At 41.5% G+C, this 20,499-nt stretch overlaps 2 protein-coding genes and 1 non-coding gene across 5 annotated transcripts in view; all 3 read left to right on the forward strand.

The window, feature by feature from the left end:
- The window catches only part of Immp2l (inner mitochondrial membrane peptidase subunit 2), an 862,863-nt gene that overhangs the window by 8,905 nt on the left and 833,459 nt on the right, over nt 1–20,499 (forward strand). The gene's annotated exons all lie outside the window — the stretch shown is intronic.
- On the forward strand, nt 794–2,277 carry LOC114695092 (probable E3 ubiquitin-protein ligase TRIML2). The gene is made up of 2 exons (XM_028872294.1): nt 794–844; nt 1,543–2,277. Exons 1-2 carry the CDS (start codon nt 794–796, stop codon nt 2,275–2,277), a joined length of 786 nt encoding a protein of 261 aa, XP_028728127.1.
- Nucleotides 1,316–1,422, forward strand: LOC114695101. Its single transcript, XR_003734805.1, has one exon. It is a non-coding gene; the product is annotated as a U6 spliceosomal RNA (small nuclear RNA).

The following is a 20,499-nucleotide window of genomic DNA, read 5'->3' on the forward strand; positions in this document are numbered from 1 at the left end:
ATGCTCAGCCAGTAGCTCAGGTTTATTACTGACTAGCTCTTACACTTAAATTAACCCATTATTTTTATCTATGTTTAGCCACATGACTTGGTACCTTTTCTCAGTACAGCCTTGTCATCTTGCTTTCTCTGCATCTGGCTGGTGACTCCTGACTCCGCCCTTCTCCTTTCTAGCATTCCTAGTCTGGTCCACCCCGCCTACACTTCCTGCCTGGCTACTGGCCAATCAGTGTTTTATTAAACCAATTCGAGTGACAAATCTTTACAGTGTACAAGAGAATTATTCCACAGCAGAGGTAGATGCATCTCTGAGTTTGATGCCAATCTGTTCTACAGAGCGAGTTCCAGGACAGTCAGGGCTACACAGAGAAACCCTGGCTTGAAGAAGCCAACAAACAAACAAAGTGAGAAAAGAATTTGTATAAAGATAAGTATTTAGGAAGTAGTTTGGTCCCATCTCAATTTAACTAACAACAATTGTGAATTTCCCTCTAGGCCTGTGACCTCCCCAGGCTTGGGTTTTGGACCAGGTTTATAGTATCAGGCATGTAGTCCCCCCTGTGGACTGGGCTTCAGTGCTAGTCCAAGAATGGTTGGTTACCCCCATTGCAAATTGTGCCACTACGCACCGATCTTACCTGTAGGTTGATATTGTACTTCATGGGCTCGTAGCTGGGAAAGGCCATTGATGCGCTGTCTTTCCGGGCCGCCCGCATAGCACCTTCTGGTCCTGTGAAAGCTTGCCAGTAGGAAGAAGGTTCTAGCTTAGGTCCAGTTTGTGTTCTCTGTAGATGATGCATATAAGAGACTTAACTGGAAACAGTAGTCATGTTTTTGTCATAGTTGTAAGTCACTAATTTAGGGGTCTCTCCCTCAGTGTCTTGTGGAATTCCTGTTAGACACCAGCTGGAGCTAAAATTACTGGAGTGTGGCTTAGTTTAAAAATTGTCAATTCCAGGGTGACCTGGTCATCTGGGCTCATTTGGCTGTCCAGTTAGTCTTGGCAAGGTCCATGGGGTTGTCCATATCATGGGAGCCAGCTTCCTCCAGAGCAAGAGCCAAGATACCACTATGGAAAGGGTAGTTCTTTTTGTTGCTGATTCATCATTTTTAGATACTCCGTTGGCCTCATAGACTAGCTGTGCTTCAGCATGAAAGGGAAACTACACATGGGAATGAGACAAGGCTTGTTGGAGATCATCTTGTGGGGTTTGGCTTTGTGAGAGGTTAACAGCCTTAACCTGGCATAGGATTGCATTGAGGCTCAGGTAAGAATTTATGTGAGAGTCCTTTGTAAATCATTAAAAGAGCATGTGGTGCTTGCTTCGGCAGCACGTATACTAAAATTGGAATGATACAGAGAAGATTAGCATGGCCTCTGCGCAAGGATGACACGCAAATTTGTGAAGCGTTCCATATTTTTAATAAGTGTCCAGAGTGAGGTACAGATGATGTTTCTTGTACTCTTACGTGTCTTGGGCATGACTTATAAATACTTTGGCTCAAATATCTAGTAGTAATCTTGTGTCTTTTCCCCCCTTAGAATGCAAAGTGCTACTTAGAAAGGATTGAATCTCTATTGCTTCAGAACCTAAAGCCAGCTCAGATCACAGACCTGAGTTCATGCCTGATACTAAGAATGAACAAAACACTACTGAGGTTCCAAAGACGTGTAACTTTGGACCCAGACACAGCTCATCCTTCCCTTGTCTTATCTGAGGACCCGAGAAGCATGCGATTTGGAGGTATTCCACAGAGTGTGCCTGACAAGCCAGGGAGACTTGACTTCAGTGCTTCCGTGCTGGGTGCCGAGAGCTTCAACTCAGGGAGGCATTATTGGGAGGTGGCTGTGGGACAGGCCACACAGTGGCAGTTGGGCATATGTGACTGGACAGAGAGAAAGGACAGCATACCCCAGGCTTCCGGAAATAAGTTCTTGCTCATGGGGTCCATGATGGGGGCCGATTACACCTTCTGGATCTTTCCCCCTTTAAGAAAGGTCTGTCTGGGAAAGCAAATGTTCAAAGTTGGAGTCTTCCTTGACTGTGGTTGTGGGCAGGTATCATTCTACAATGTGACAGAGCAGTCTTTCATTTATAGTTTCTCTGACCTTACCTTCCAAGGAGCAGTTACACCTATATTTTCTCTTGGTGTTCCAAGTGGAGGTGTGAGTTCAGACTCTCTTACTGTCTGTCTCAGATCCATTCCTGAAATGCTGCTGTTGGCTCTTCATCTTCCTGTGTGTGAAACCCCAGATCACAAAGAGACCAGGAAATAAGATCAAGACTTTACAAAACATTTATGTAATTAATCTAATAAAGTCCTGAGACTTTTGTGATTAAAAAAAAAAAAGAGCATGTGAATGTGACAGAGTGATACTGTTCACTTGGACCACTAAAGTATAGGGTGAATGGAAGTTAGAGTATTTTGCTTTGTGTCATGTTAATAATACAACTCCTTTGCCTGGTGGGACTTTTCCTCTCCTTCCCCTTTTTCTGCCTCCTCTTGCTCCTCTTCTGACCCGTTTCTCCTCCTCCAATTATTTTATATTCTATCATTATCTTCTATACTATTTTATGGTCAAAAAATCTCTCCCTTTAATGATAAATTAAGAACAAAAAGGTTTTAAGCAATTTTTTTTCTTGTCTGTTGGGTGTGAAAATGACATATTGAATTGGAGAAAACCAGAAGTGGCAGTGGTGGTAGCAGGGACCTATTAGTCACCCGAGTTTTAACTTAAATTTTATCCTATACAGTATATCTCCGTGAAGACTCTCGGTGTCTTACTTTTTGTGCCTCCCATTTAGCATTTTGTTTCCTTTCCTTTTTTTTTTTTTTTTAGATTGTATTTGTTTTTAGACCAACAACATTTCTCAAAAACTAAATTTACAGACAGACAAGGTTTCTTGTAGCTCTGGTGGCCTCGAATCTTCTTTTGATCCTCATGCCTCTACCTCTCTGTTGTTGGACTTCTATGGTGCTAGGGATTCAGGCTTTGAGGCAAATATTCTTCCATCTGAGCCACATCTCCAGTTCCATAGACTGGAGACTCCTTAAGGTGGGGAGACCTTACTCTCTTTCAATGTTTAACCCAGTGCTTTGGACTTCCTTTATGTCTAAGCAATATTCACTGAACAACTGTAGAATGCTGCTCTATGCAACTCCACTGAAATTTCAGATAAAGAGGAGGGTATTTTGTTCAGCTGGAACTGATGGTGGTTGTCTTAGTTACGTTTTCTGTTGCCGTGAAGACACACCATGACCAAGGCAAATCTTACAAAGGAAACTATTTAATTGAGGTGGCAGCTCACAGTTCTGAAGTTTAGTCCATTATGATCAGGGTGGGAAGCGTGGTGTCTGGGAGTATGGCGGCTTGCAGATACACATGGTGCCAGCTACATCTTGATCAGAAGGCAACAGGAAATGAACTCAGACACTGGGTGGTATCTTGAGCCTAGGAAACCTCAAAGCCTGCCCCAATAGTGACACACTTTCTCCAACAAGGCCACACCCACTCCAACAGAGCCACACCTCCTAATAGTTCCGCTCCCTATGAGCTTATGGGGGCCGATTACATTCATATTACCACAGTGGTGGTGGCTTCAGCCAGATTCACCATCAAGCTTGTCTTTCATAGGTCCCTGAATTGTCAAAGGAGCCTTTACCTCTCTTGAGTAACTCAGAGGTTTAGACTGCATAGCCTAACCTCCTCACTGATCAAATCAAGTAAACAAACAAGCAAACCCATGTACCCCAACAGTCATTCTTACGTGACTTTGAGAATCTCTGCTCCTGTACTCATATTGAAATCATGGCACAGCTTGATGTTTTCAACATAGAATACCCAGATGATAAAAATATACAACTTTCTTCCATGGAATAAGTCATAAAAATTTAATTTTTGCAATTTTCTCCCATTTTTTTTTCTGAAATAGGTCTTTGCAGTGACATTTTGACACAAATATCTTTCTTTTGAAAAATGTAACAGTTATGGTCACCTTTGCAAAAATAGTTTTGTTTTGTATCTTCAGGACACATTGTAAAGACAGTCACCCTTGAAATGCAGTTTGTCAGAGCTATTTGGGATTCTTTCTCTGCTGAACTCTGGCAGATTTTCTTGATTTCCTGCCCTAGGAATCCTTTTCTTCCTTAGCCATATCCAGCCTGTCTTCAGCATCTTTATGCTCAGCCTCTTTCCTGTCTTTGGAGGGTGAGCAGGCTAGAGGTGCCACTTAGACATGGAGGAACGTTGGGGGTATGCAGAGGGGTTCCTCTGAAGGGTAGAATAGGTGGCCAGGGTTGTCCTTCCTTTACCAAATGATAGTAGGAGGGCCAGAGAAGGAAAAATAAGTTAAAAGAAAAAGAGTGCCACTGTTGCTTTTAAAAAAAGTTACGTTATTTTCTGTGTATGGGTATTTTGACTATATGTATGTCTTTGTACCATGTGCATGCCTGGTACCCTTGGAACTGGAGTTATGGGTGGTTGTGAGCTATCATGTAGGTACTGGGAACTGAATGTTGGTCTTTTATGAGAGTGAGAAATATCCTTAACTGCTGAGCCATATTTCCAGTTCATGCTTTAGTTTGTTAAGAAACATTTTATTTTTTTTCAGAGCTTTCTCGGGTTCATAGATAAATTAATAGAAGGTGCAGAATTTTCCCTCTTCCATATACCCAGCCTACTCCACTATTAACAAGGCCCTCTGGAGTAGTGTGGGGGACAGCTGATGAACCCAATTATACTCTAGTACCACCCAGACTATGTTGTTTAAGATGCATTCTGTGGACTTAGACCAATATGACATTTATCTGTCGCCATAACACCCTGTGCCCTAAAACCTCTGGTCATTTGAGAGTCTTCGTAGTTTTTCACTTTCAAGAACATCAGAGTTGGAATCCTACAATGGGCAGCCAGTTCACTTTACTTTTGAGCTTGTTTGGTGTGGCAGATTGTTTATGGAACATCTTGATGTTTTCTAAGGAGCATATTTGTTTAATAGATGCTTTAATAAGAGTTTGATTACTGTCAAATTCAAACAGTGAATGATTATTTAGTTTTTCTTTTAAATAATTTAGCATTGTTTTTCCATTAGGGCAATTTGAAGCACCTCACAATTTAGAACTTTTAAAACATCCATTTTGTGTGTGTTTGTGAGCGCCTGTGTGCACCCACGTGTACACGTGCATTACCCATCTTACCCACTCAAATTTTTAACTGATTGAAATTTAAATACAACCTTTTGTGATCTCACTGAAGGAGGGGACCTGATCCTGTATTAACTTCTTTTCTGATTTCTGGGACACCCCGAGGTTTACATCTTTTTTTTTTTTTTTATCTAGTTTGGGTATTATTTTACACATTGTATGTGTATCACACATTGATATGTGGAAGATAAAGGATAATTCGTAGTAATCATTTTTTTTCCTTCTACTGTGTATGGGTCCTGGGGCTCAAATGGAGTCACCAGGTGGCAGAAAGAGCCTTTACTCAGTGAACCATCTTGCTGGCCCAAATGTTTTCTTCTTAATAAGTCCATTCCTCTTGTGTAAGAGAAGTCCTGTATCTCAACAGTACCGTGGGTTGTTTGAGGTCTCTGAGATACACACACACACACACAAGTCTGATGTTAATACTGTAAACATTCTTTTGTTTTTGTTTTTTTGAGACAGGGTTTCTCTGTGTAGCTTTGCGCCTTTCCTGGAACTCACTTGGTAGTCCCGGCTGGCCTCGAACTCACAGAGATCTGCCTGGCTCTGCCTCCCGAGTGCTGGGATTAAAGGCGTGCGCCACCACCGCCCGGCTACTGTAAACATTCTTTAAATAAAATTTTAAAATAAAACTTAAAAACAGGCATTAGATATATTTTTGTTATTATTTTTATTGTAGTGCTCGGGACCCAGAATGTGGATTGGGAAACAAAATTTCCTCAGGCTCTGCCATCCGAAGTGCGAACACGAACAAGACACAGTTTCTCTCTGAAGTTCACTTTCCTTTTGGGAACATGGAGACAGCACACACACATCAGAGATTATGATAAAGAGCCACTGGAACTCTTTGTCGGGTTTTAATTCTTTATAAAGAAATCTGAGAAGTTGGGAGAGATGGCTCAGTGGTTAAGAGCAGAGCAGAGGACCTGTATCCAGCATCTGCATGGTGGCTTACAACTGTCACTCCATTTCCGGGGTACTGACACCCTCTTCTGGCCTCTGTGGGCACCAGGAATGCACATGGTGCACATATGCACATCTAGGCAGAACACCTATATATATATAAAATGAAAATAGATCTTTAAAGAAAAATGTGATGGGTTATTTGGTTAATGAGTCATAGTTGGTTATTTTAAGTTAACTTTAGAAATATTTTCTTGGGGCTGGAGAGATGGCTTAGTGTTTAAGAGCACTGGCTGTTCTTCCAGAGGTCCTGGGTTAAATTCCCAGCATCCTCATGGTGGCTCAAAACCATCTATAACTGTAGTCCCATGAGATATGATTCCTTTTTCTGGTGTGTAGACATATATGTAGACAAAAGACCCATACACATAGAATTAATACATCCTTTTTTTTAAAGAAATTTTTTTCTTTAGTTTTATAGATAACTGATAAAAAATACCCCAAAATATGGTTATTTGGTTGTATGTGAGGAAAAAAAAAAAGAATGTATTTATTCTTGGGTATGTCTCACTGATTAAACCTGCTTGTGTCTCCTTGTGAAAGGCTTTGGGATGTTTGCCTGTGTGCTTGGCTCCTAATCATATTTATTACCCACTTGTCAGCTTGAGATGTTAGCTTTCCTTTCAAGAACATGAAATATATTGCTGCATCTGTATGGACTCAGAGACACATCATTTTCTGTTTATGGGAGGAAAAGCCTGGCTCCCAGAGCCCTTATGACCAGTGTCCATGTAGTTGAAGTCAGCAGGGCAGAGTCAAGCGAGAGGTCCTGGGGAAGGGATGAAAACAACCCTGTGAAGTTGAAATCCGCAGGCAGGAAATAGTAAGTACAGTTGTAGTTTCAATCCAAATGTTCCTCTGCTTTAAGATGTTTAGGCTGGTCAGTGACAGTTGTATAAAGTTAGACAAAACTTTATTCTTTTTCCGTCTGAGAAGGCGTAGCAGTTCCATCTAAGTGTAAATACCGTCTCTTCTCAGTCCCATTGGCATTTTCATTATATTGACTCTCAGCTTGTGTATATCTAGTAATTTGAAGTTTTTTTTCCTTCCTATTACTTTGAAAATACAGCATAGGTTCAAAGACAGTATGACGGAACTTCCTATGGTGAAAGGTGTCATAATGCTTCATTGCTAACCCTTAGGCTAGGTATTGGCAATCCAGAAGGAATCGTCACCAGCACATAAGAAAGAATGCAAACAACTTCTAAAGGTGTTACCTGGCATCATGCTGAGGATGGGGAGAAGTCAATTTGATGAGTGTCTAGAGAAGCACATGGTTGAACAACTTTTCCCTTTTTGGACACATTTATTTGATACATTTCCCTTTGTAGCAGCCAGAGAAAGTCACTGGAGAGAAAGGAAGTAGGAGCTTTTCAGAAATAATATTCCATCCCTGCAGTTGGGCTCTCTGGCTAAGTTTGAAGAAAACCAGTGATGCTAATATTTTATGAAATCTTCATGGATGTTTAATACCAGAAACTTAAGACAGTATAAAAAGGGATCTGATTCTTTTACATGAAATGGGGAAGTCAGAGTAAAATTGTTAGGTGAATGATACCAGTTGAAGGCTTATATATCACCTTGGATTTTGTTTGTTTGTTCTTTTGTTTGTTTTTACAGTCTCACTGTGTAGCTCCGGCTGGCCAAGGACTTGATGTGCAAACCAGGCTGACCTCAGACTCATAGAGATCCACCTGCCTCTGTCTCTGTCTCATCTTGGATTTTACAAGAATAAAAAATGAGAGCCAGCTATGATTTTATATTGTTATTAGTCTTTAAGACAATCTGTTTGTTTAAAGTTGAATGGAGGTCTTGAGAGGTGACTTGGCAGTTAAGAGCACTGGCTGCTTTCCCAGAGGATCCGGGTTCAAATCTCTGCACCCACATGGTGGTCATAACCATCTCTAACTCCAGTCCCAGGGGATCGATCCAGTGCCTTTTCCTGGCCTCTGTGGCCACCAGACATGCATGTGGTACACAGAAATACATGCAGACAAAACACTCATACACATAATATGAATAAAACAATAAAAATATTAAGTTGAATGGAAACTTATTATTTCATGCTCTCTTCTGCTGGTGTGTGGTAGCTTGTTCCGTAGTGATTTAAAATGATTCGTTAGATAGGCAACAACAGATCTGATCCATGATTGGCTTTGAAGTTTGGACATTTGTGTGCTGCTTAAGCTCAGGACTGTGGTCAGTGACTTTCCTGAGTCTTCCGACCAGCTCACCCTCTGCTGGCCATGGTTCTGCTGCTTCCATTGGGCGGACTGACCTCCTCCTCCTCCTCCTCCCCATCTTGACTTCTGACCTTTTCTCCTCTCACTTTAGTGTCCACACTCTGTACTTCAGCCAGACTGACTTAAAGGCAACATAATCTTGTTTACTCTGGTCTTTGTTTCATTGTTTAAACCGGAGTCAAAATGTCTCACCTTTCATATACAGTCTACAAGTTTAGAGATGTCTATCCATTCTCCTTGTCATGTGCTCCTGTAGTATAGAATATGTTGTATGTACTTTTTTTTTTTTTTTGGTTTTTCGAGACAGGGTTTCTCTGTGTAGCTTTGCACCTTTCCTGGATCTCGCTCTGTAGACCAGGCTGGCCTCACAGAGATCCACCTGCCTCTGTCTCCCGAGTGCTGGGATTAAAGGCGTGCGCCACCACCGCCTGGCAATATGTACTTAATTTTATAACTGGAATGTTGTATGGCCTCACTAGGTCATGTTGAATCAAGGGTGATCTTGAGTGATGGGGAAGATGGCAGAGATACCAACTTAGCTTAACTTTTGGAAAAAAGAAGAAACATTCAAAATTGTTTGAACAAAGACACAGGGGAGTGCCTGATCAGGGAGTAAGCTTTCTGTTTGTGTTGAGAAGTTTTGAGAAATGGGGATAATGTAAATGCCAGCCAGTTGCTGGTAGATAATGCAGCCTTAGGAGACTCTAAGCACTAGGGAAGGAGTAATTGAAGGACTTTTGGAGAATTTTTGACTAGAGACCCATGTGGCCAATAGTATTTTAGGATGATTTATCTGAAAAGTGTAAAGCATTAGGTGGAACATAGAGGGGCTGATGAAAGTGTACCATTTAAGAAACTACTAGCAAAGTAGGGATTATTTTCACTGTGGTGATTGGGTTAGAAAGTGATCGGTGTTCAGAAACAAGTAAAGGAAATGAAAACTTAACGGTATAAAGATTCGGCATTGAGAAAGTAAGAAAGCCCAATTTTATAACCGTATGAAAGTAACAAGGAGAAAAGCCCAGAGATTATGTAGGAAATGGTTTGAAGATGGGACAAATATAACAGCTCAGAATAAGAGAGCTTCAAACTACAATGTCAGTTAGACTACTTTTGGAAAGCTAGTTTGCAAAGAAACAGATTTCGAGAATATACAGTGTTTTTTCAAGGGTGCAGGGATATAGGCTGTGCCATCATCACTGCTAATGAGGCCCGTGGATCTGTGTTATTTTCTTAGTTGAAAAGTGAAGTAAACGAAACACATGTACTGCTTGCTTCCTGTACTAGGATATATCCTAACTGTCTTCCACTTATGTGAAATGGTATGCATTTGAGGACGTTCTTCTTCTTTAATTTTATTTGATGTGTGGGTGGGTGTTTGGCCATCGTGCTTGTCTGTGCACCACATGCATGCAGTGCTGGTGTGGGCCACAAGAGGGCAGCAAGTCCTTTGGAACTCGAGTTGCACATGGTTGTGAGCCACCACGAGGGTGCTGGGAACCAAACCTGGGTTCTCTGTAAGAGCACCCAGTGCTCGTAGCTGCTGAGTCATCTTTTCTGTCCTATTAATCTTAATATCATTTGGAAACATCTCCATGTTTAGGAAAGTTGGTCAATAAGCTATCGTAGATACAGTGGCATACGCAGTAATTGTTAAATGAAGGATTAGATTTTTTTTTTTAAGTAAAAAAGATAATGTACATAATGGATACCAGGTTACAATTTTGGAGAAGACTAAATTAAGAGTATTTTCTTGTATATGCCTAAGATATTTCTTTTTCTTTCTTTCCTTGTTTTTTTCTTTTCTTCTTTGGTTTTTTGAGACAGGATTTCTCTGTGTAGCCCTGGCTGTCCTGGAAGTTGCTCTGTAGCAACTAGCCTTGCCCTCAGGATCTCAGGGTGGTCATCCTCATGACCACCCTGAGATCTTGTTAGTGTTTGCAGACAGAGTTCCCAGTACTTATAGCTGTTTGTTTGGTTTTCTCTTAATATTGTAAAATATGCTGCCCACTTAGAGAGAGAGGGAGGGAGGGAGGGAGGGAGAGAGAGAGAGGGAGGGAGGGAGGGAGGGAGGGAGGGAGGGAGAGAGAGAGAGAGAGAGAGAGAGAGAGAGAGAGAGAGAGAGAGAGAGAGAGAGGATCCTGAGGCCATTTGTGTTGCTCAGTTTTTGTCTCTTGCTCGGAAAGGTTGTCTTAGTTAGGGTTTCTGTTGCTGTGAAGAGACACCTTGACCACAGCAACTCTTATAAAGGAGAACAACAAATTGGGGTGGCTTACAGTTCAGTTTCAGTCCATTTTCATCATGGTGGGACATGGCAGCATGCAGGCAGACATGGTGCTGGAGAGGTAGCTGAGAGTTTTACATCTTGCAGGCAACAGGAAGTGGTCTGAGACACTGGGTATGGCTAGTGCATATATGAGACCTCAAAGCCATCCTCTACAGTGACATCCTTCCTCCAACAAAGCCACACTTCCTAATAGTGCCACTCTCTCTGGGGGCATTTTCTTTCAAACCACCACAAAGGGATAGTCTGATAAATCTTGCTTTGTTCACGGCTAATCAGCATCTATTAGAAATACCTAATGCAGTCAAATGGGAAAGAAAGATACATTCGCAAGTATTGCTATCTGCTTATGCAACAGAAAACTTAGAAGTGTTGGTTTATTTGAAGTGGATTCAGTCTTGGCCAAAGTTTGACATCTATTTGCACTTTCTGCATTTATGAAATGTACAATTTAGATATGAAAATAAACTACACACACATACACACACACTTGTGCAAACTAAAGTCACCTGAGACAAGGGAATCTCAATAGAGGAATTGGGTCTGTGGGCATGTCTATGGAACATTTTCTTGATTAATGATTGATATTTTTGGGTCCAGCCCACTGTGTAGAATGTCACCCACGTGGTCTGGAGCAGGTCGAGCAAGCCATTGAGAGCAAGCAAGGAGCAGTGTCCATCCTTGGTTTCTGTCTCTTCTGCTTGAATTCCTGCACTGCGTTCCCTCAGTGTTGGAGTGATCAGGACATGTAAACCAAATAAATTCTTCCCTCTCCAAGTTGGTTTTCATCAATGTTTCATCACGGCAGTAGGAAGCAAACTAGGACACACATTCATAAAAATTTAACTACATGGCAGCATCATTGACAACTTAACTTTTTATTATCGTTTGGAGTATTTTTTTAAAATTTACATTTATTTATTTCTGTGTGCACCCTATGTGTCATGATGTGCTTACGGAGCTCAGAGGACAACTCAGTGGTTTCTCCTCCCGCCATGTCAGTTTTGGGGATCCACCTTAGGTCATCAGGCGTGGTGAGAAGTGCACTTACCTGCTGAGTCTTCTCATTAGCACATGTTTGGAGTGTTTTTGACTGAAGGTCTGACTGCTTAGAAAATTTGCTGTTTTGGGCTAATGCCTTGAGATTAGGAGTGGTCTTAATTCCAGAGTGGGCAAGTTAGCACTTGGCTCAACATACCCCTAAATGGTTACTTTGTTATTTGGTATGTGTGTGTTTGTTGTTGTTGTTATGTTTTTTTTGTTTTTTGTTTCCTGCATCCTAGGCAAGCAAGTACTCTATCACCAGGTCATACACCTAGGCTAACAATACAGATTTTTTTTCTCAAATTAATGTGAGCAAGTTGAACATCAATTTAAGTAGGACCCGCCAGTTGCAGTAGATGACAGGGTATTTGACATTGTATTTGAAAAGTAGAGCATATTAATGTAGTTTTGAATGTTTAGTAGGTGAAGTACTGCAGAAACAGAAGTAGTTTAAACTTAATTGCAGTTTGAATTTAAAAGGAGGGTTGATTTTCAAGTGCTTTGCTCTGTATTTGCTTTTATATTTGCTGAAAATATTGTACATGAAGATTATGCTTTGAACACTGTAAAATGTTTTTCCAGTATTAACGAAATGATTGCAGGAAATGTGGTACTTGAAAGGTCACGTTGATTTTCTGGCACTTATAATTTTGTGTTTTGTACATATTGTTGAGTCTTTCAGGCTCTTACTTGAGTACTTAAAGATCCAGGTAATAAATGGGAAAGGGAAATTGCAAAAGGGCACAGTGCTTTGGAGTGCACATGTCTTTTGGCCTTCTTTTGTTTCAGACTGAAATTTCAAATTCTAGAAGGTCATTGGGAAGATGGAAAGGAAGGACAGCATGGTTAGGGCCTTCTGCACTTCCCGAGTCCACAGACAACCCGACGTCCATTCTTCTGTTAACTGATGTTGCGTTTGGATTTCTGTGTTAATGCTCTCTCCCACTTGAGCACACTTGAACATTTATGTTTATAGAGTTGGCTGTCTTTTTCACTTTCATCGATGACATGGAGGCATGTGGTGGTGAGAGTGCAGACTGACTGACAGGAGTGCAGACTGACTAACAGGAAGTGCAGACTGACTGACTGACAGGGAGTGGAGGTGACCGATGGAGGTATCTAGCTTAGCAGAGCTTAAACAGGCCACAGGTTTGTCACGGGTCCTACCTTGGGTCGGTGCAGCGTTTACACGAGACACTTAGAATGACATATATTTTGTTTTACTATAATACAATGGTAGAATATTTTGGATATCATTAAATAGTCTCTACTAATCTGAAACTTTTGTTATAAAGTAACAATAAAGTTGTTATTTACAACTTTCTCTTTTCTCAATTCTCAGTTAACTTTCTTTAGAGTCTGGGGATTTAGCCATAACTTGTGGGAAACTGATGTTGACTGATTTTGTTCACAACGAATCACTACCTTTATTAAAAATGAAAACAACCCTCACTATATCAATTGTCACAATTCATGTGACTATTTACTATTTGTACTGATAATTTTTGGCCAATGAAAAGTAATATTTTAAGTATTTCCTGGAGGAGTCTGTTAGCTTCTTCTAACTCTTTTTGTTTGTTTGATTTTTGTTTTTTGGAGTCAGGGTTTCTCTGTGTAGCCCTGGCTGTTCTGGAACTTTCCCTGTAGACCAGGTTGGCCTTGAACTCAGAGATCTCCCAGCCTCTGCCTCCCAAGTCCTGGGATTAAAGGTGTGTGCCACCACCACAGGATACATTTATTTTTAGACTTATTTATTTACTCACATGTATGAGTGTTTTGTTTGCATACTGTGTGTGCATCATTTGCATGCCTGGTGCCTGCTTCAGACCCTCTGGGACTGGAATTACAGGAGATTATAGGTCATCATGTGAGTGCTGGGAATTGACCAGGGCTCAGCTGCTTTTTACCACTGAGCCATCTCTCCAGCCCCTGGCTTCATCTAACTGTTATAACTGACTATCATCTGTGATTTTATTATGACTTTTTTGCTTGCTATGGAGAAGCAAAATAACTATTTTGAAATTAATAACTTACTCAGCTAGGAGAGGTCATTGGATGATTTTTTCCCTCAGAACAAAGCTACATTATGTTCTGAACAACTTCCTTATTCAAAGCTGATAGATATTAATTTAAAATTATTCAGATTTTTATATGGCTCCCATATTTATCTAGCTCATTTATTCACTAAAACCCATCAAATTATTACTGGATTTTCTTTCTTTTTTTTTTTTTTGAGACAGGGTTTCTCTGTGTAGCTTTGAGCCTTTCCTGGAACTCACTCTGTAGATCAGGCTGGCCTCGAACTCACAGAGATCCGCCTGCCTCTGCCTCCCGAGTGCTGGGATTAAAGGTGTGCGCCACCACCGCCCGGCCCTGGGTTTTCTTTCTAAGCCATTTATTGTTAAGAGCCATTGTAAAAATCATATCATTTGATGTGGATGAGACAATAAAAATAAGGTTCTTACAAAACGGGGGAGTCAGAGAATTATTCTTAGAGTTATCAGACTGTTAAGAGGAGAATAACCTTTTTGGTGACTAGTATGAAGTAAGTTAATAACTAAGTTTTATTTATTATTGGTGCTACTTTTTTGATAAACGGGATTGTATTTATCTTTGTTACTGAAAGCAGGAATGTAGTAGAAGCTTTGCCAATGTGTACCTCGCTCCCACGGTGTCCAGTCAGACACTCGATGTGTGTTTTTACTAAATCATTATGGGTAATAAGTAAAGATCAGACCAAAAAATGTAGCAGTATCGTCATTAGAAGTGTATGGAACTTTTGGGTATGCTGACCTTGCAGCAGACATCAGAAGTGATGGTTCTGGGACATAGAAAGAGGCGACTTAACCGTGGGGGAGGGCTCTTCTTACATCTGAGCAAAATAACGTTAATTGCCTACTCCTTGGCATAGCTGAGACTTATCTAAGTCTTGTTAGTTCTAATTCTGTGCTGATTGCGTGAAGAAGGAAAAGGTGCAACCTTGGAGTCCTTCTTTAGACGTGACACATGCAAGCCTTACCGTTACCAGACAGGTTGTTGGCTTGCAACGTGACGTAATCTGTTCATTCACTTTCTTCCGTATTCTCCGGGCTGTCATTGAAAGGAATGTCTGCCATTTACGGCACAATCACACCAAGCTGGCTTTTTATCGATACCGTAAATGGGTAGTAATAAAAACCTTATCTACAATTAAATAAGCAGTCAAGATACATTTATAATTTTATTATAGAGCTTGAAAGTGCTTAGGAAAATTCTAAGAACGTTAGGATGTAGACAATGGAGTGAGTTGCAGGGGTATGAGGGGTGGCTATCTCTATAAAATGATAATTGACCACGCTGTTTGTCAGACACAGGTGTAGTTAGAGAGTGCCAGAGGAGCCGGAGAAGGAAGAGGGCAGTGCCAGTGAGAAGCTTTGTGAGATTTCCCAGAAGCGATGAAAATTAGGTTGGTGGCTCCTCAGCTCGGCTGATCTCATAATTATGTGTGTTCAGCTCCAGAGGTTTCAGATCCACCTCGCTGTTCCTTGCAGAGAGAGCTCCGGCTCGCTTGCAGGAGTTTCCAAGCCTTCCGTTCCCCAGCACTGCTGTGTACAGGCTGGCAAAGGCTGCTGTGGGAGGGAATTCTTTTTGTTTTTCTTGGTTTTTCAAGACAGGGTTTCTCTGTGTAGCTTTGCACCTTTCCTGGAGCTCACTTGGTAGCCCAGGCTGGCCTCGAACTCACAGAGATCCGCCTGCCTCTGCCTCCCGAGTGCTGGGATTAAAGGCGTGCGCCACCACCGCCGAATTCCCTCTCTGTCATTACTCCTCAGTACGTCCCCAGCACACTGATTCCCCCCATGGTTTCCTGAAGGTTGAAAGATGAAGCACTCCTGGCTTCACTTGCCTGTTCCCTTGGTGTTTTTTGATTGCCAAGTAGCTGAAACTTCCCACTGGATGTGAGCTTGGTGGACCTTTTTCCATGTAAGGTGATCTTTTTACTACGTGAGATGGTCTATTTGTCTGCAATATATAAAACAGTCTGCAGCTGGCATTTACAGTGGGCTGTTCGCTTGCTCAATTAGATTATTTTGGCATTATATATTATGACTCATTAACTTGAAGATTTGTATATAAACAATGCCATTAAGTATAGTAAGATAAGTACATTTAGAAATAGCTGCATCAGAGCATAAATATATTCCTCAGAACCTACTTTCGTTTCCCTTTGCTGGGATATTTCTACATCCTAATGGTATTTCTCATTTTATCACAAATACAGACCCATAAACCTGACAGAGATGAATTTAGTGTAATGAAGAAATATGGAGGACATTAGAACTTGAATTACACTTACAAACCTCCATCCACCCCGATCCTTTGAACGCAGGGGCTTTAACTTTCTTTTTCCCTTTCCTAGTCTTATATATTGAATTTCTCACAAGGAAAACCTTTTTTTACGATTCCATTCTTTAAACATAAAGAAGCTGACAGATAAAAGCAGAGTAGCTGTGTTCAGGCAGGCAGTGGGCTCCTGTATCTGGCTGTATCTACCTTGTGCCTGTTCGCTTCAGCCCTTGCATGTCAGGGACTCCTTGGATACCTCAGAGTTGGGGTTACAAATCATTACCTTTTCTTCCCAGGTGTGGTGGTGCGCTCCCTTTATCCCAGCTTGCAGGAGGCCATGGCAGGAGGATCTCTGTGAATATGAGACCAGCTTGGGTTACGTAGCAAGTTTAAGGCTAGCCTGGGCCACATAGTGGAAACCCTTCCAAAAAACAAAATCAACCAATGAAGAAAAGCTCAAACCAGGGCTTGGAGAGATGCCTCAGTGGTTAAGTAAGAGAGCTTCCGGTTCTAGTAAGAGAGCTTCCGGCTCTAATGGGGCACCCGAGTCCTGTTCCCAGGCCCTGTGTCTGGGGTGGAGGGAGAGGAACTCAACTGCCTATAACTCCTGCCCCCCTCTTCTGGCCTCTGTGGGCACCTCCCATAGTTGCACATATTCACAAAGACAGACAGACAGAAACCATGTATACACAAACATAAAAATAAACATATTTTAAAAATCAAACCAAAGTAAAAGAAAACATTAAGAAAAAACTTATGGAAAACTCAAGTAAGCTACATAACATGATCTTATCTCAAAAGGATACCCAAGCCAAAGCCCAAACAAAATGAAACCCCAAATACAAAAACAACCCCTCCCCATCATTTAAAGAAAATTAAACTCAATACCTACTGGGCAATGCTTTTTTTCCATGATGTATATATAAGTCTATCACATTCAAAATATGATTTTTGATAGCTTATATGAACAAGAAATAATGAAGTCAGCATAATAAAGTAATTAAAAAATTACTAATAAATTATAGGAAGTGTTTCTTGCTGTGGGATGGTCTGTATGTCAAATTGCTCTGATTGGTCAATAAATAAAACACTGATTGGCCAGTGGCCAGGCAGGAAGTAGGTGGGACAAGGAGAGAGGAGAATTCTGGGAAGCGGAAGGCTGAGGCAGAGAGACACTGCCAGCTACTGCCATGACCAGCAGCATGTGAAGACGCCGGTAAGCCACCAGCCACGTGGCAAGGTATAGAATTATGGAAATGGATTAATTTAAGCTATAAAAACAGTTAGCAAGAAGCCTGCCACGGCCATACAGTTTGTATGCAATATAAGTCTCTGTGTTTACTTGGTTGGGTCTGAGCGGCTGTGGGACTGGCGGGTGACAGAGATTTGTCCTGACTGTGAGCCAGGCAGGAAAACTCAAGCTACAAATGGCGCCCAACGTGTTGGCAAGAGTTTCTACCTAAAACCTGAGTAAAGATTCTAAAATGGAACTAAAAACAGCTTCCTAATTGTCTCTCTCAAATGAGCAGCAGCTGCCGGTTTGAGTTACTGGTGGGTTCCTGGTGTGTGCACTTGACCTGCAGTATGGCGGGAATGAGGCCTCTGCAAGTGGTGGATTTAGCCTTTGCTAATACAAAACAAAAAAAGAGGTTTCTGGGCTACAGTTTCTTTTCTTTTTTTCTCCTGAGACAGAGTTTTTCTGTATAGCCCTGGCTGTCTAGCAACTCACTTTGTAAACCATGCTGGCCTTGAACTCAGAGATCTGCCTGCCTCTGCCTCCCAAGTGCTGGGACTAAAGGCGTGCACCATACTGCCTGGCCATGTTGGAAGTATTTCATTCCTTCAACAGAGTGCAGTAAACATCAGACATTTAAGGACAAGGAACTGAAGTATCACAGTGAACGGAGTCTTTGCTCTCACAGAGTGTATAGGTGGAAGATGAAGATGAGAAAGTAAGATGTGATAAATACCATGCTGGAGGAGTTACAGGCATTTGCAGGAGAACAGAGGAGGGCATCTAACTCAGACTTACAGAATCAGACTGGAGTGAGTGCTGGGTCCACTGCCATCTATGCTGACTTACAGGATGCAGAAGAGCCAAGATGGAGAAAACAAAGTGTTGGGTGTACAATGTGGTCCTGAAAGAGCAGATGAGATGAGACCAGATCTGATCACTGGTAGCCTGAGCAGGTGGTCTTCATTCTATAGGAATAGGGAATTGAAGGACAGCAGTCAGGAGGTAGTCTGCAAGGTTTGTGTCTTTTCAGGAGGCCACTGTGGCTCACTAGCATGTTGACAGCTGTTCGGATGATGTAGTCATTCTGTGAGTGTCAAAGGACATAGAAGAGCCCAGAATAGGTGGAGTTTGTTTTCCCATGGCATTTGATTGACAGTCTCCTTTATAAATTTGTTCTTCATTTTATTTTTATGGCCCTCTTACCTTATCACGAGGCTAGAATGTTTCAGAGGCACATTGCCTAACGTTGAGTATCTGTATGGATAGCCAGATATGCCTTCTTCCAGCATGGTGTGATGGCTGGTATCTGTCAGGCACCCATAGATGTTTACTGATGTGAAAGGAGGGGGTGCTGAGGAATGAGAGGCAGTTGACTCATCTACCAGTTTCCCCGACTTTTCCAGTATGACAGTGTACATTTTCATACAGTCTTCAAATTTATGGGCTTTCTGTTTTATTATTGGTCTTCAGTTCATTCCAGTTGGATATGGAGAGGTACAGAACAATTAAAAACTAACTCAGCTCTACTATTACTCTTTAGAAATTAGTGTAGAAGCACGATTTATGAATTTAAAAGATTTTTTTTTTTTGAAACTACGAAGGGAACTTAATGTGAGCATGGTCACAAAGGTGAGTTCTCTTTAAATGTTTTCAGTATCCTTTTACTTAGGTCATATTGTTCAATAATTTCTGACATTTCACACATGCATATGAGGAATTTTGGCTATCCCCCCCCCCCATTATTCTCTATCATCCCTCCCCTCTCCCTTTGAAAGCCTTCTTCCCAACATGGCTTAGAATATATTTTTGACCACAGATTACTTAAATTAAACTAATATGATCTAGTTTACCATTTGAAGCTGCACATCCCTGTCTTTAATAGTGACAAGCCCCGAAAATAAGGTAATTCAGTCTCAGTTGTCTGTGCTGATGCGCTATGGTACGTCCCCAGATTTTGCTGTGCTTGTCCAGTGGGAACACCTTCAAGCAGGAGCCTGGGCTCCTTTCAGGTGTTTCCGTCTTTTTCTCAGGACACTCATTTTGTTGGCTGCAGACTATGATATTCAAGGCTCCTATTCTTCCTTCATGTCCCCATGTTACACTCAATGGTTATTGAGGATAGTAAAGCCTGGGGACTGTGTCTGAGACGCACTCATTACCCCCCACCCCATCATGCTTCTTTGACTTCCCCATGTCCTTTTTATTCACAGTGAGCACTCTGGCCCCCAACTAATACTGTACCTCATTACTTCTACACTGCAATGTGTGTGAAAGATTTTCAGAAGGGTTTTCTTGATTGTGTGCATTTCTCTTCCCTGGAATCCTATCGGGGAAGGTACTGTATTCCAAACTCAACTGGATCAGTCTTCCACTTCCACAGTTGCTGGCTGTTTATTCTCCTACTTGTTTAGGTGTGAAGTGTGTAAAATGGCACTTCTTATATATGCATTGTGGATACTGAACTGTGTGGTGTGAATAATGTTAGTGAGAATGTTTTGCCCTGCATTTGGAAGTTTTTACTATAATTGCTCAATGAAGCTAAATGATGTGAAAGTCTCTTTTGTCTCTGGTCTCTCTCCCTTTCCATTATCTTTACTCGGAATAGTAGAAGAATATCTATACTAATGCCTTATGTGAATTCCTGAAAATCCCCAGTCCTTGAAAATCATGTTGTTCAAATTATAGGGCTCATAAGGAAAGTAGAGCTTGGACAGATAATTAGTAATTGGTAGAATTTTTATAAACAGACCTAACAAAACAGCAATAGGTTAAAAAGGAAAAACTAAGCAAAAGACAATCCTGTTCCATAGACATTTGTCCTTAACATCACCCAAGTCTTGGCTTTAAACCCTGGTTGTATTGAGTTGTAGGTTGTAAAGTCATCCACTTTTAATACAGACCAATTTCATCCAACTCAAAAATCAGCTCCAGATTAAGGTTGGAGAGATGGCTCAGTGGTTAAGGGCATTCACTGCCTTGGTAGGCTCTTGCAAAGGACCTGAATTGGGTTCCCACACCCCCAGTGGACAACTCACAACCACCTATAACTGTAGCTCCAGGGGGATTTGACTGATGCGTGTATGAATTTACACACACACACACACACACACGCACACGCACACGCACACGCACACGCACACGCACACGCACACGCACACACATGTGTGTGAGACAGACAGAATTCAAAACCATGAAAAA

The sequence above is a fragment of the Peromyscus leucopus genome, chromosome 14 (genome assembly GCF_004664715.2).
Source record: "Peromyscus leucopus breed LL Stock chromosome 14, UCI_PerLeu_2.1, whole genome shotgun sequence".
NCBI classification, from domain to species: domain Eukaryota; kingdom Metazoa; phylum Chordata; class Mammalia; order Rodentia; family Cricetidae; genus Peromyscus; species Peromyscus leucopus.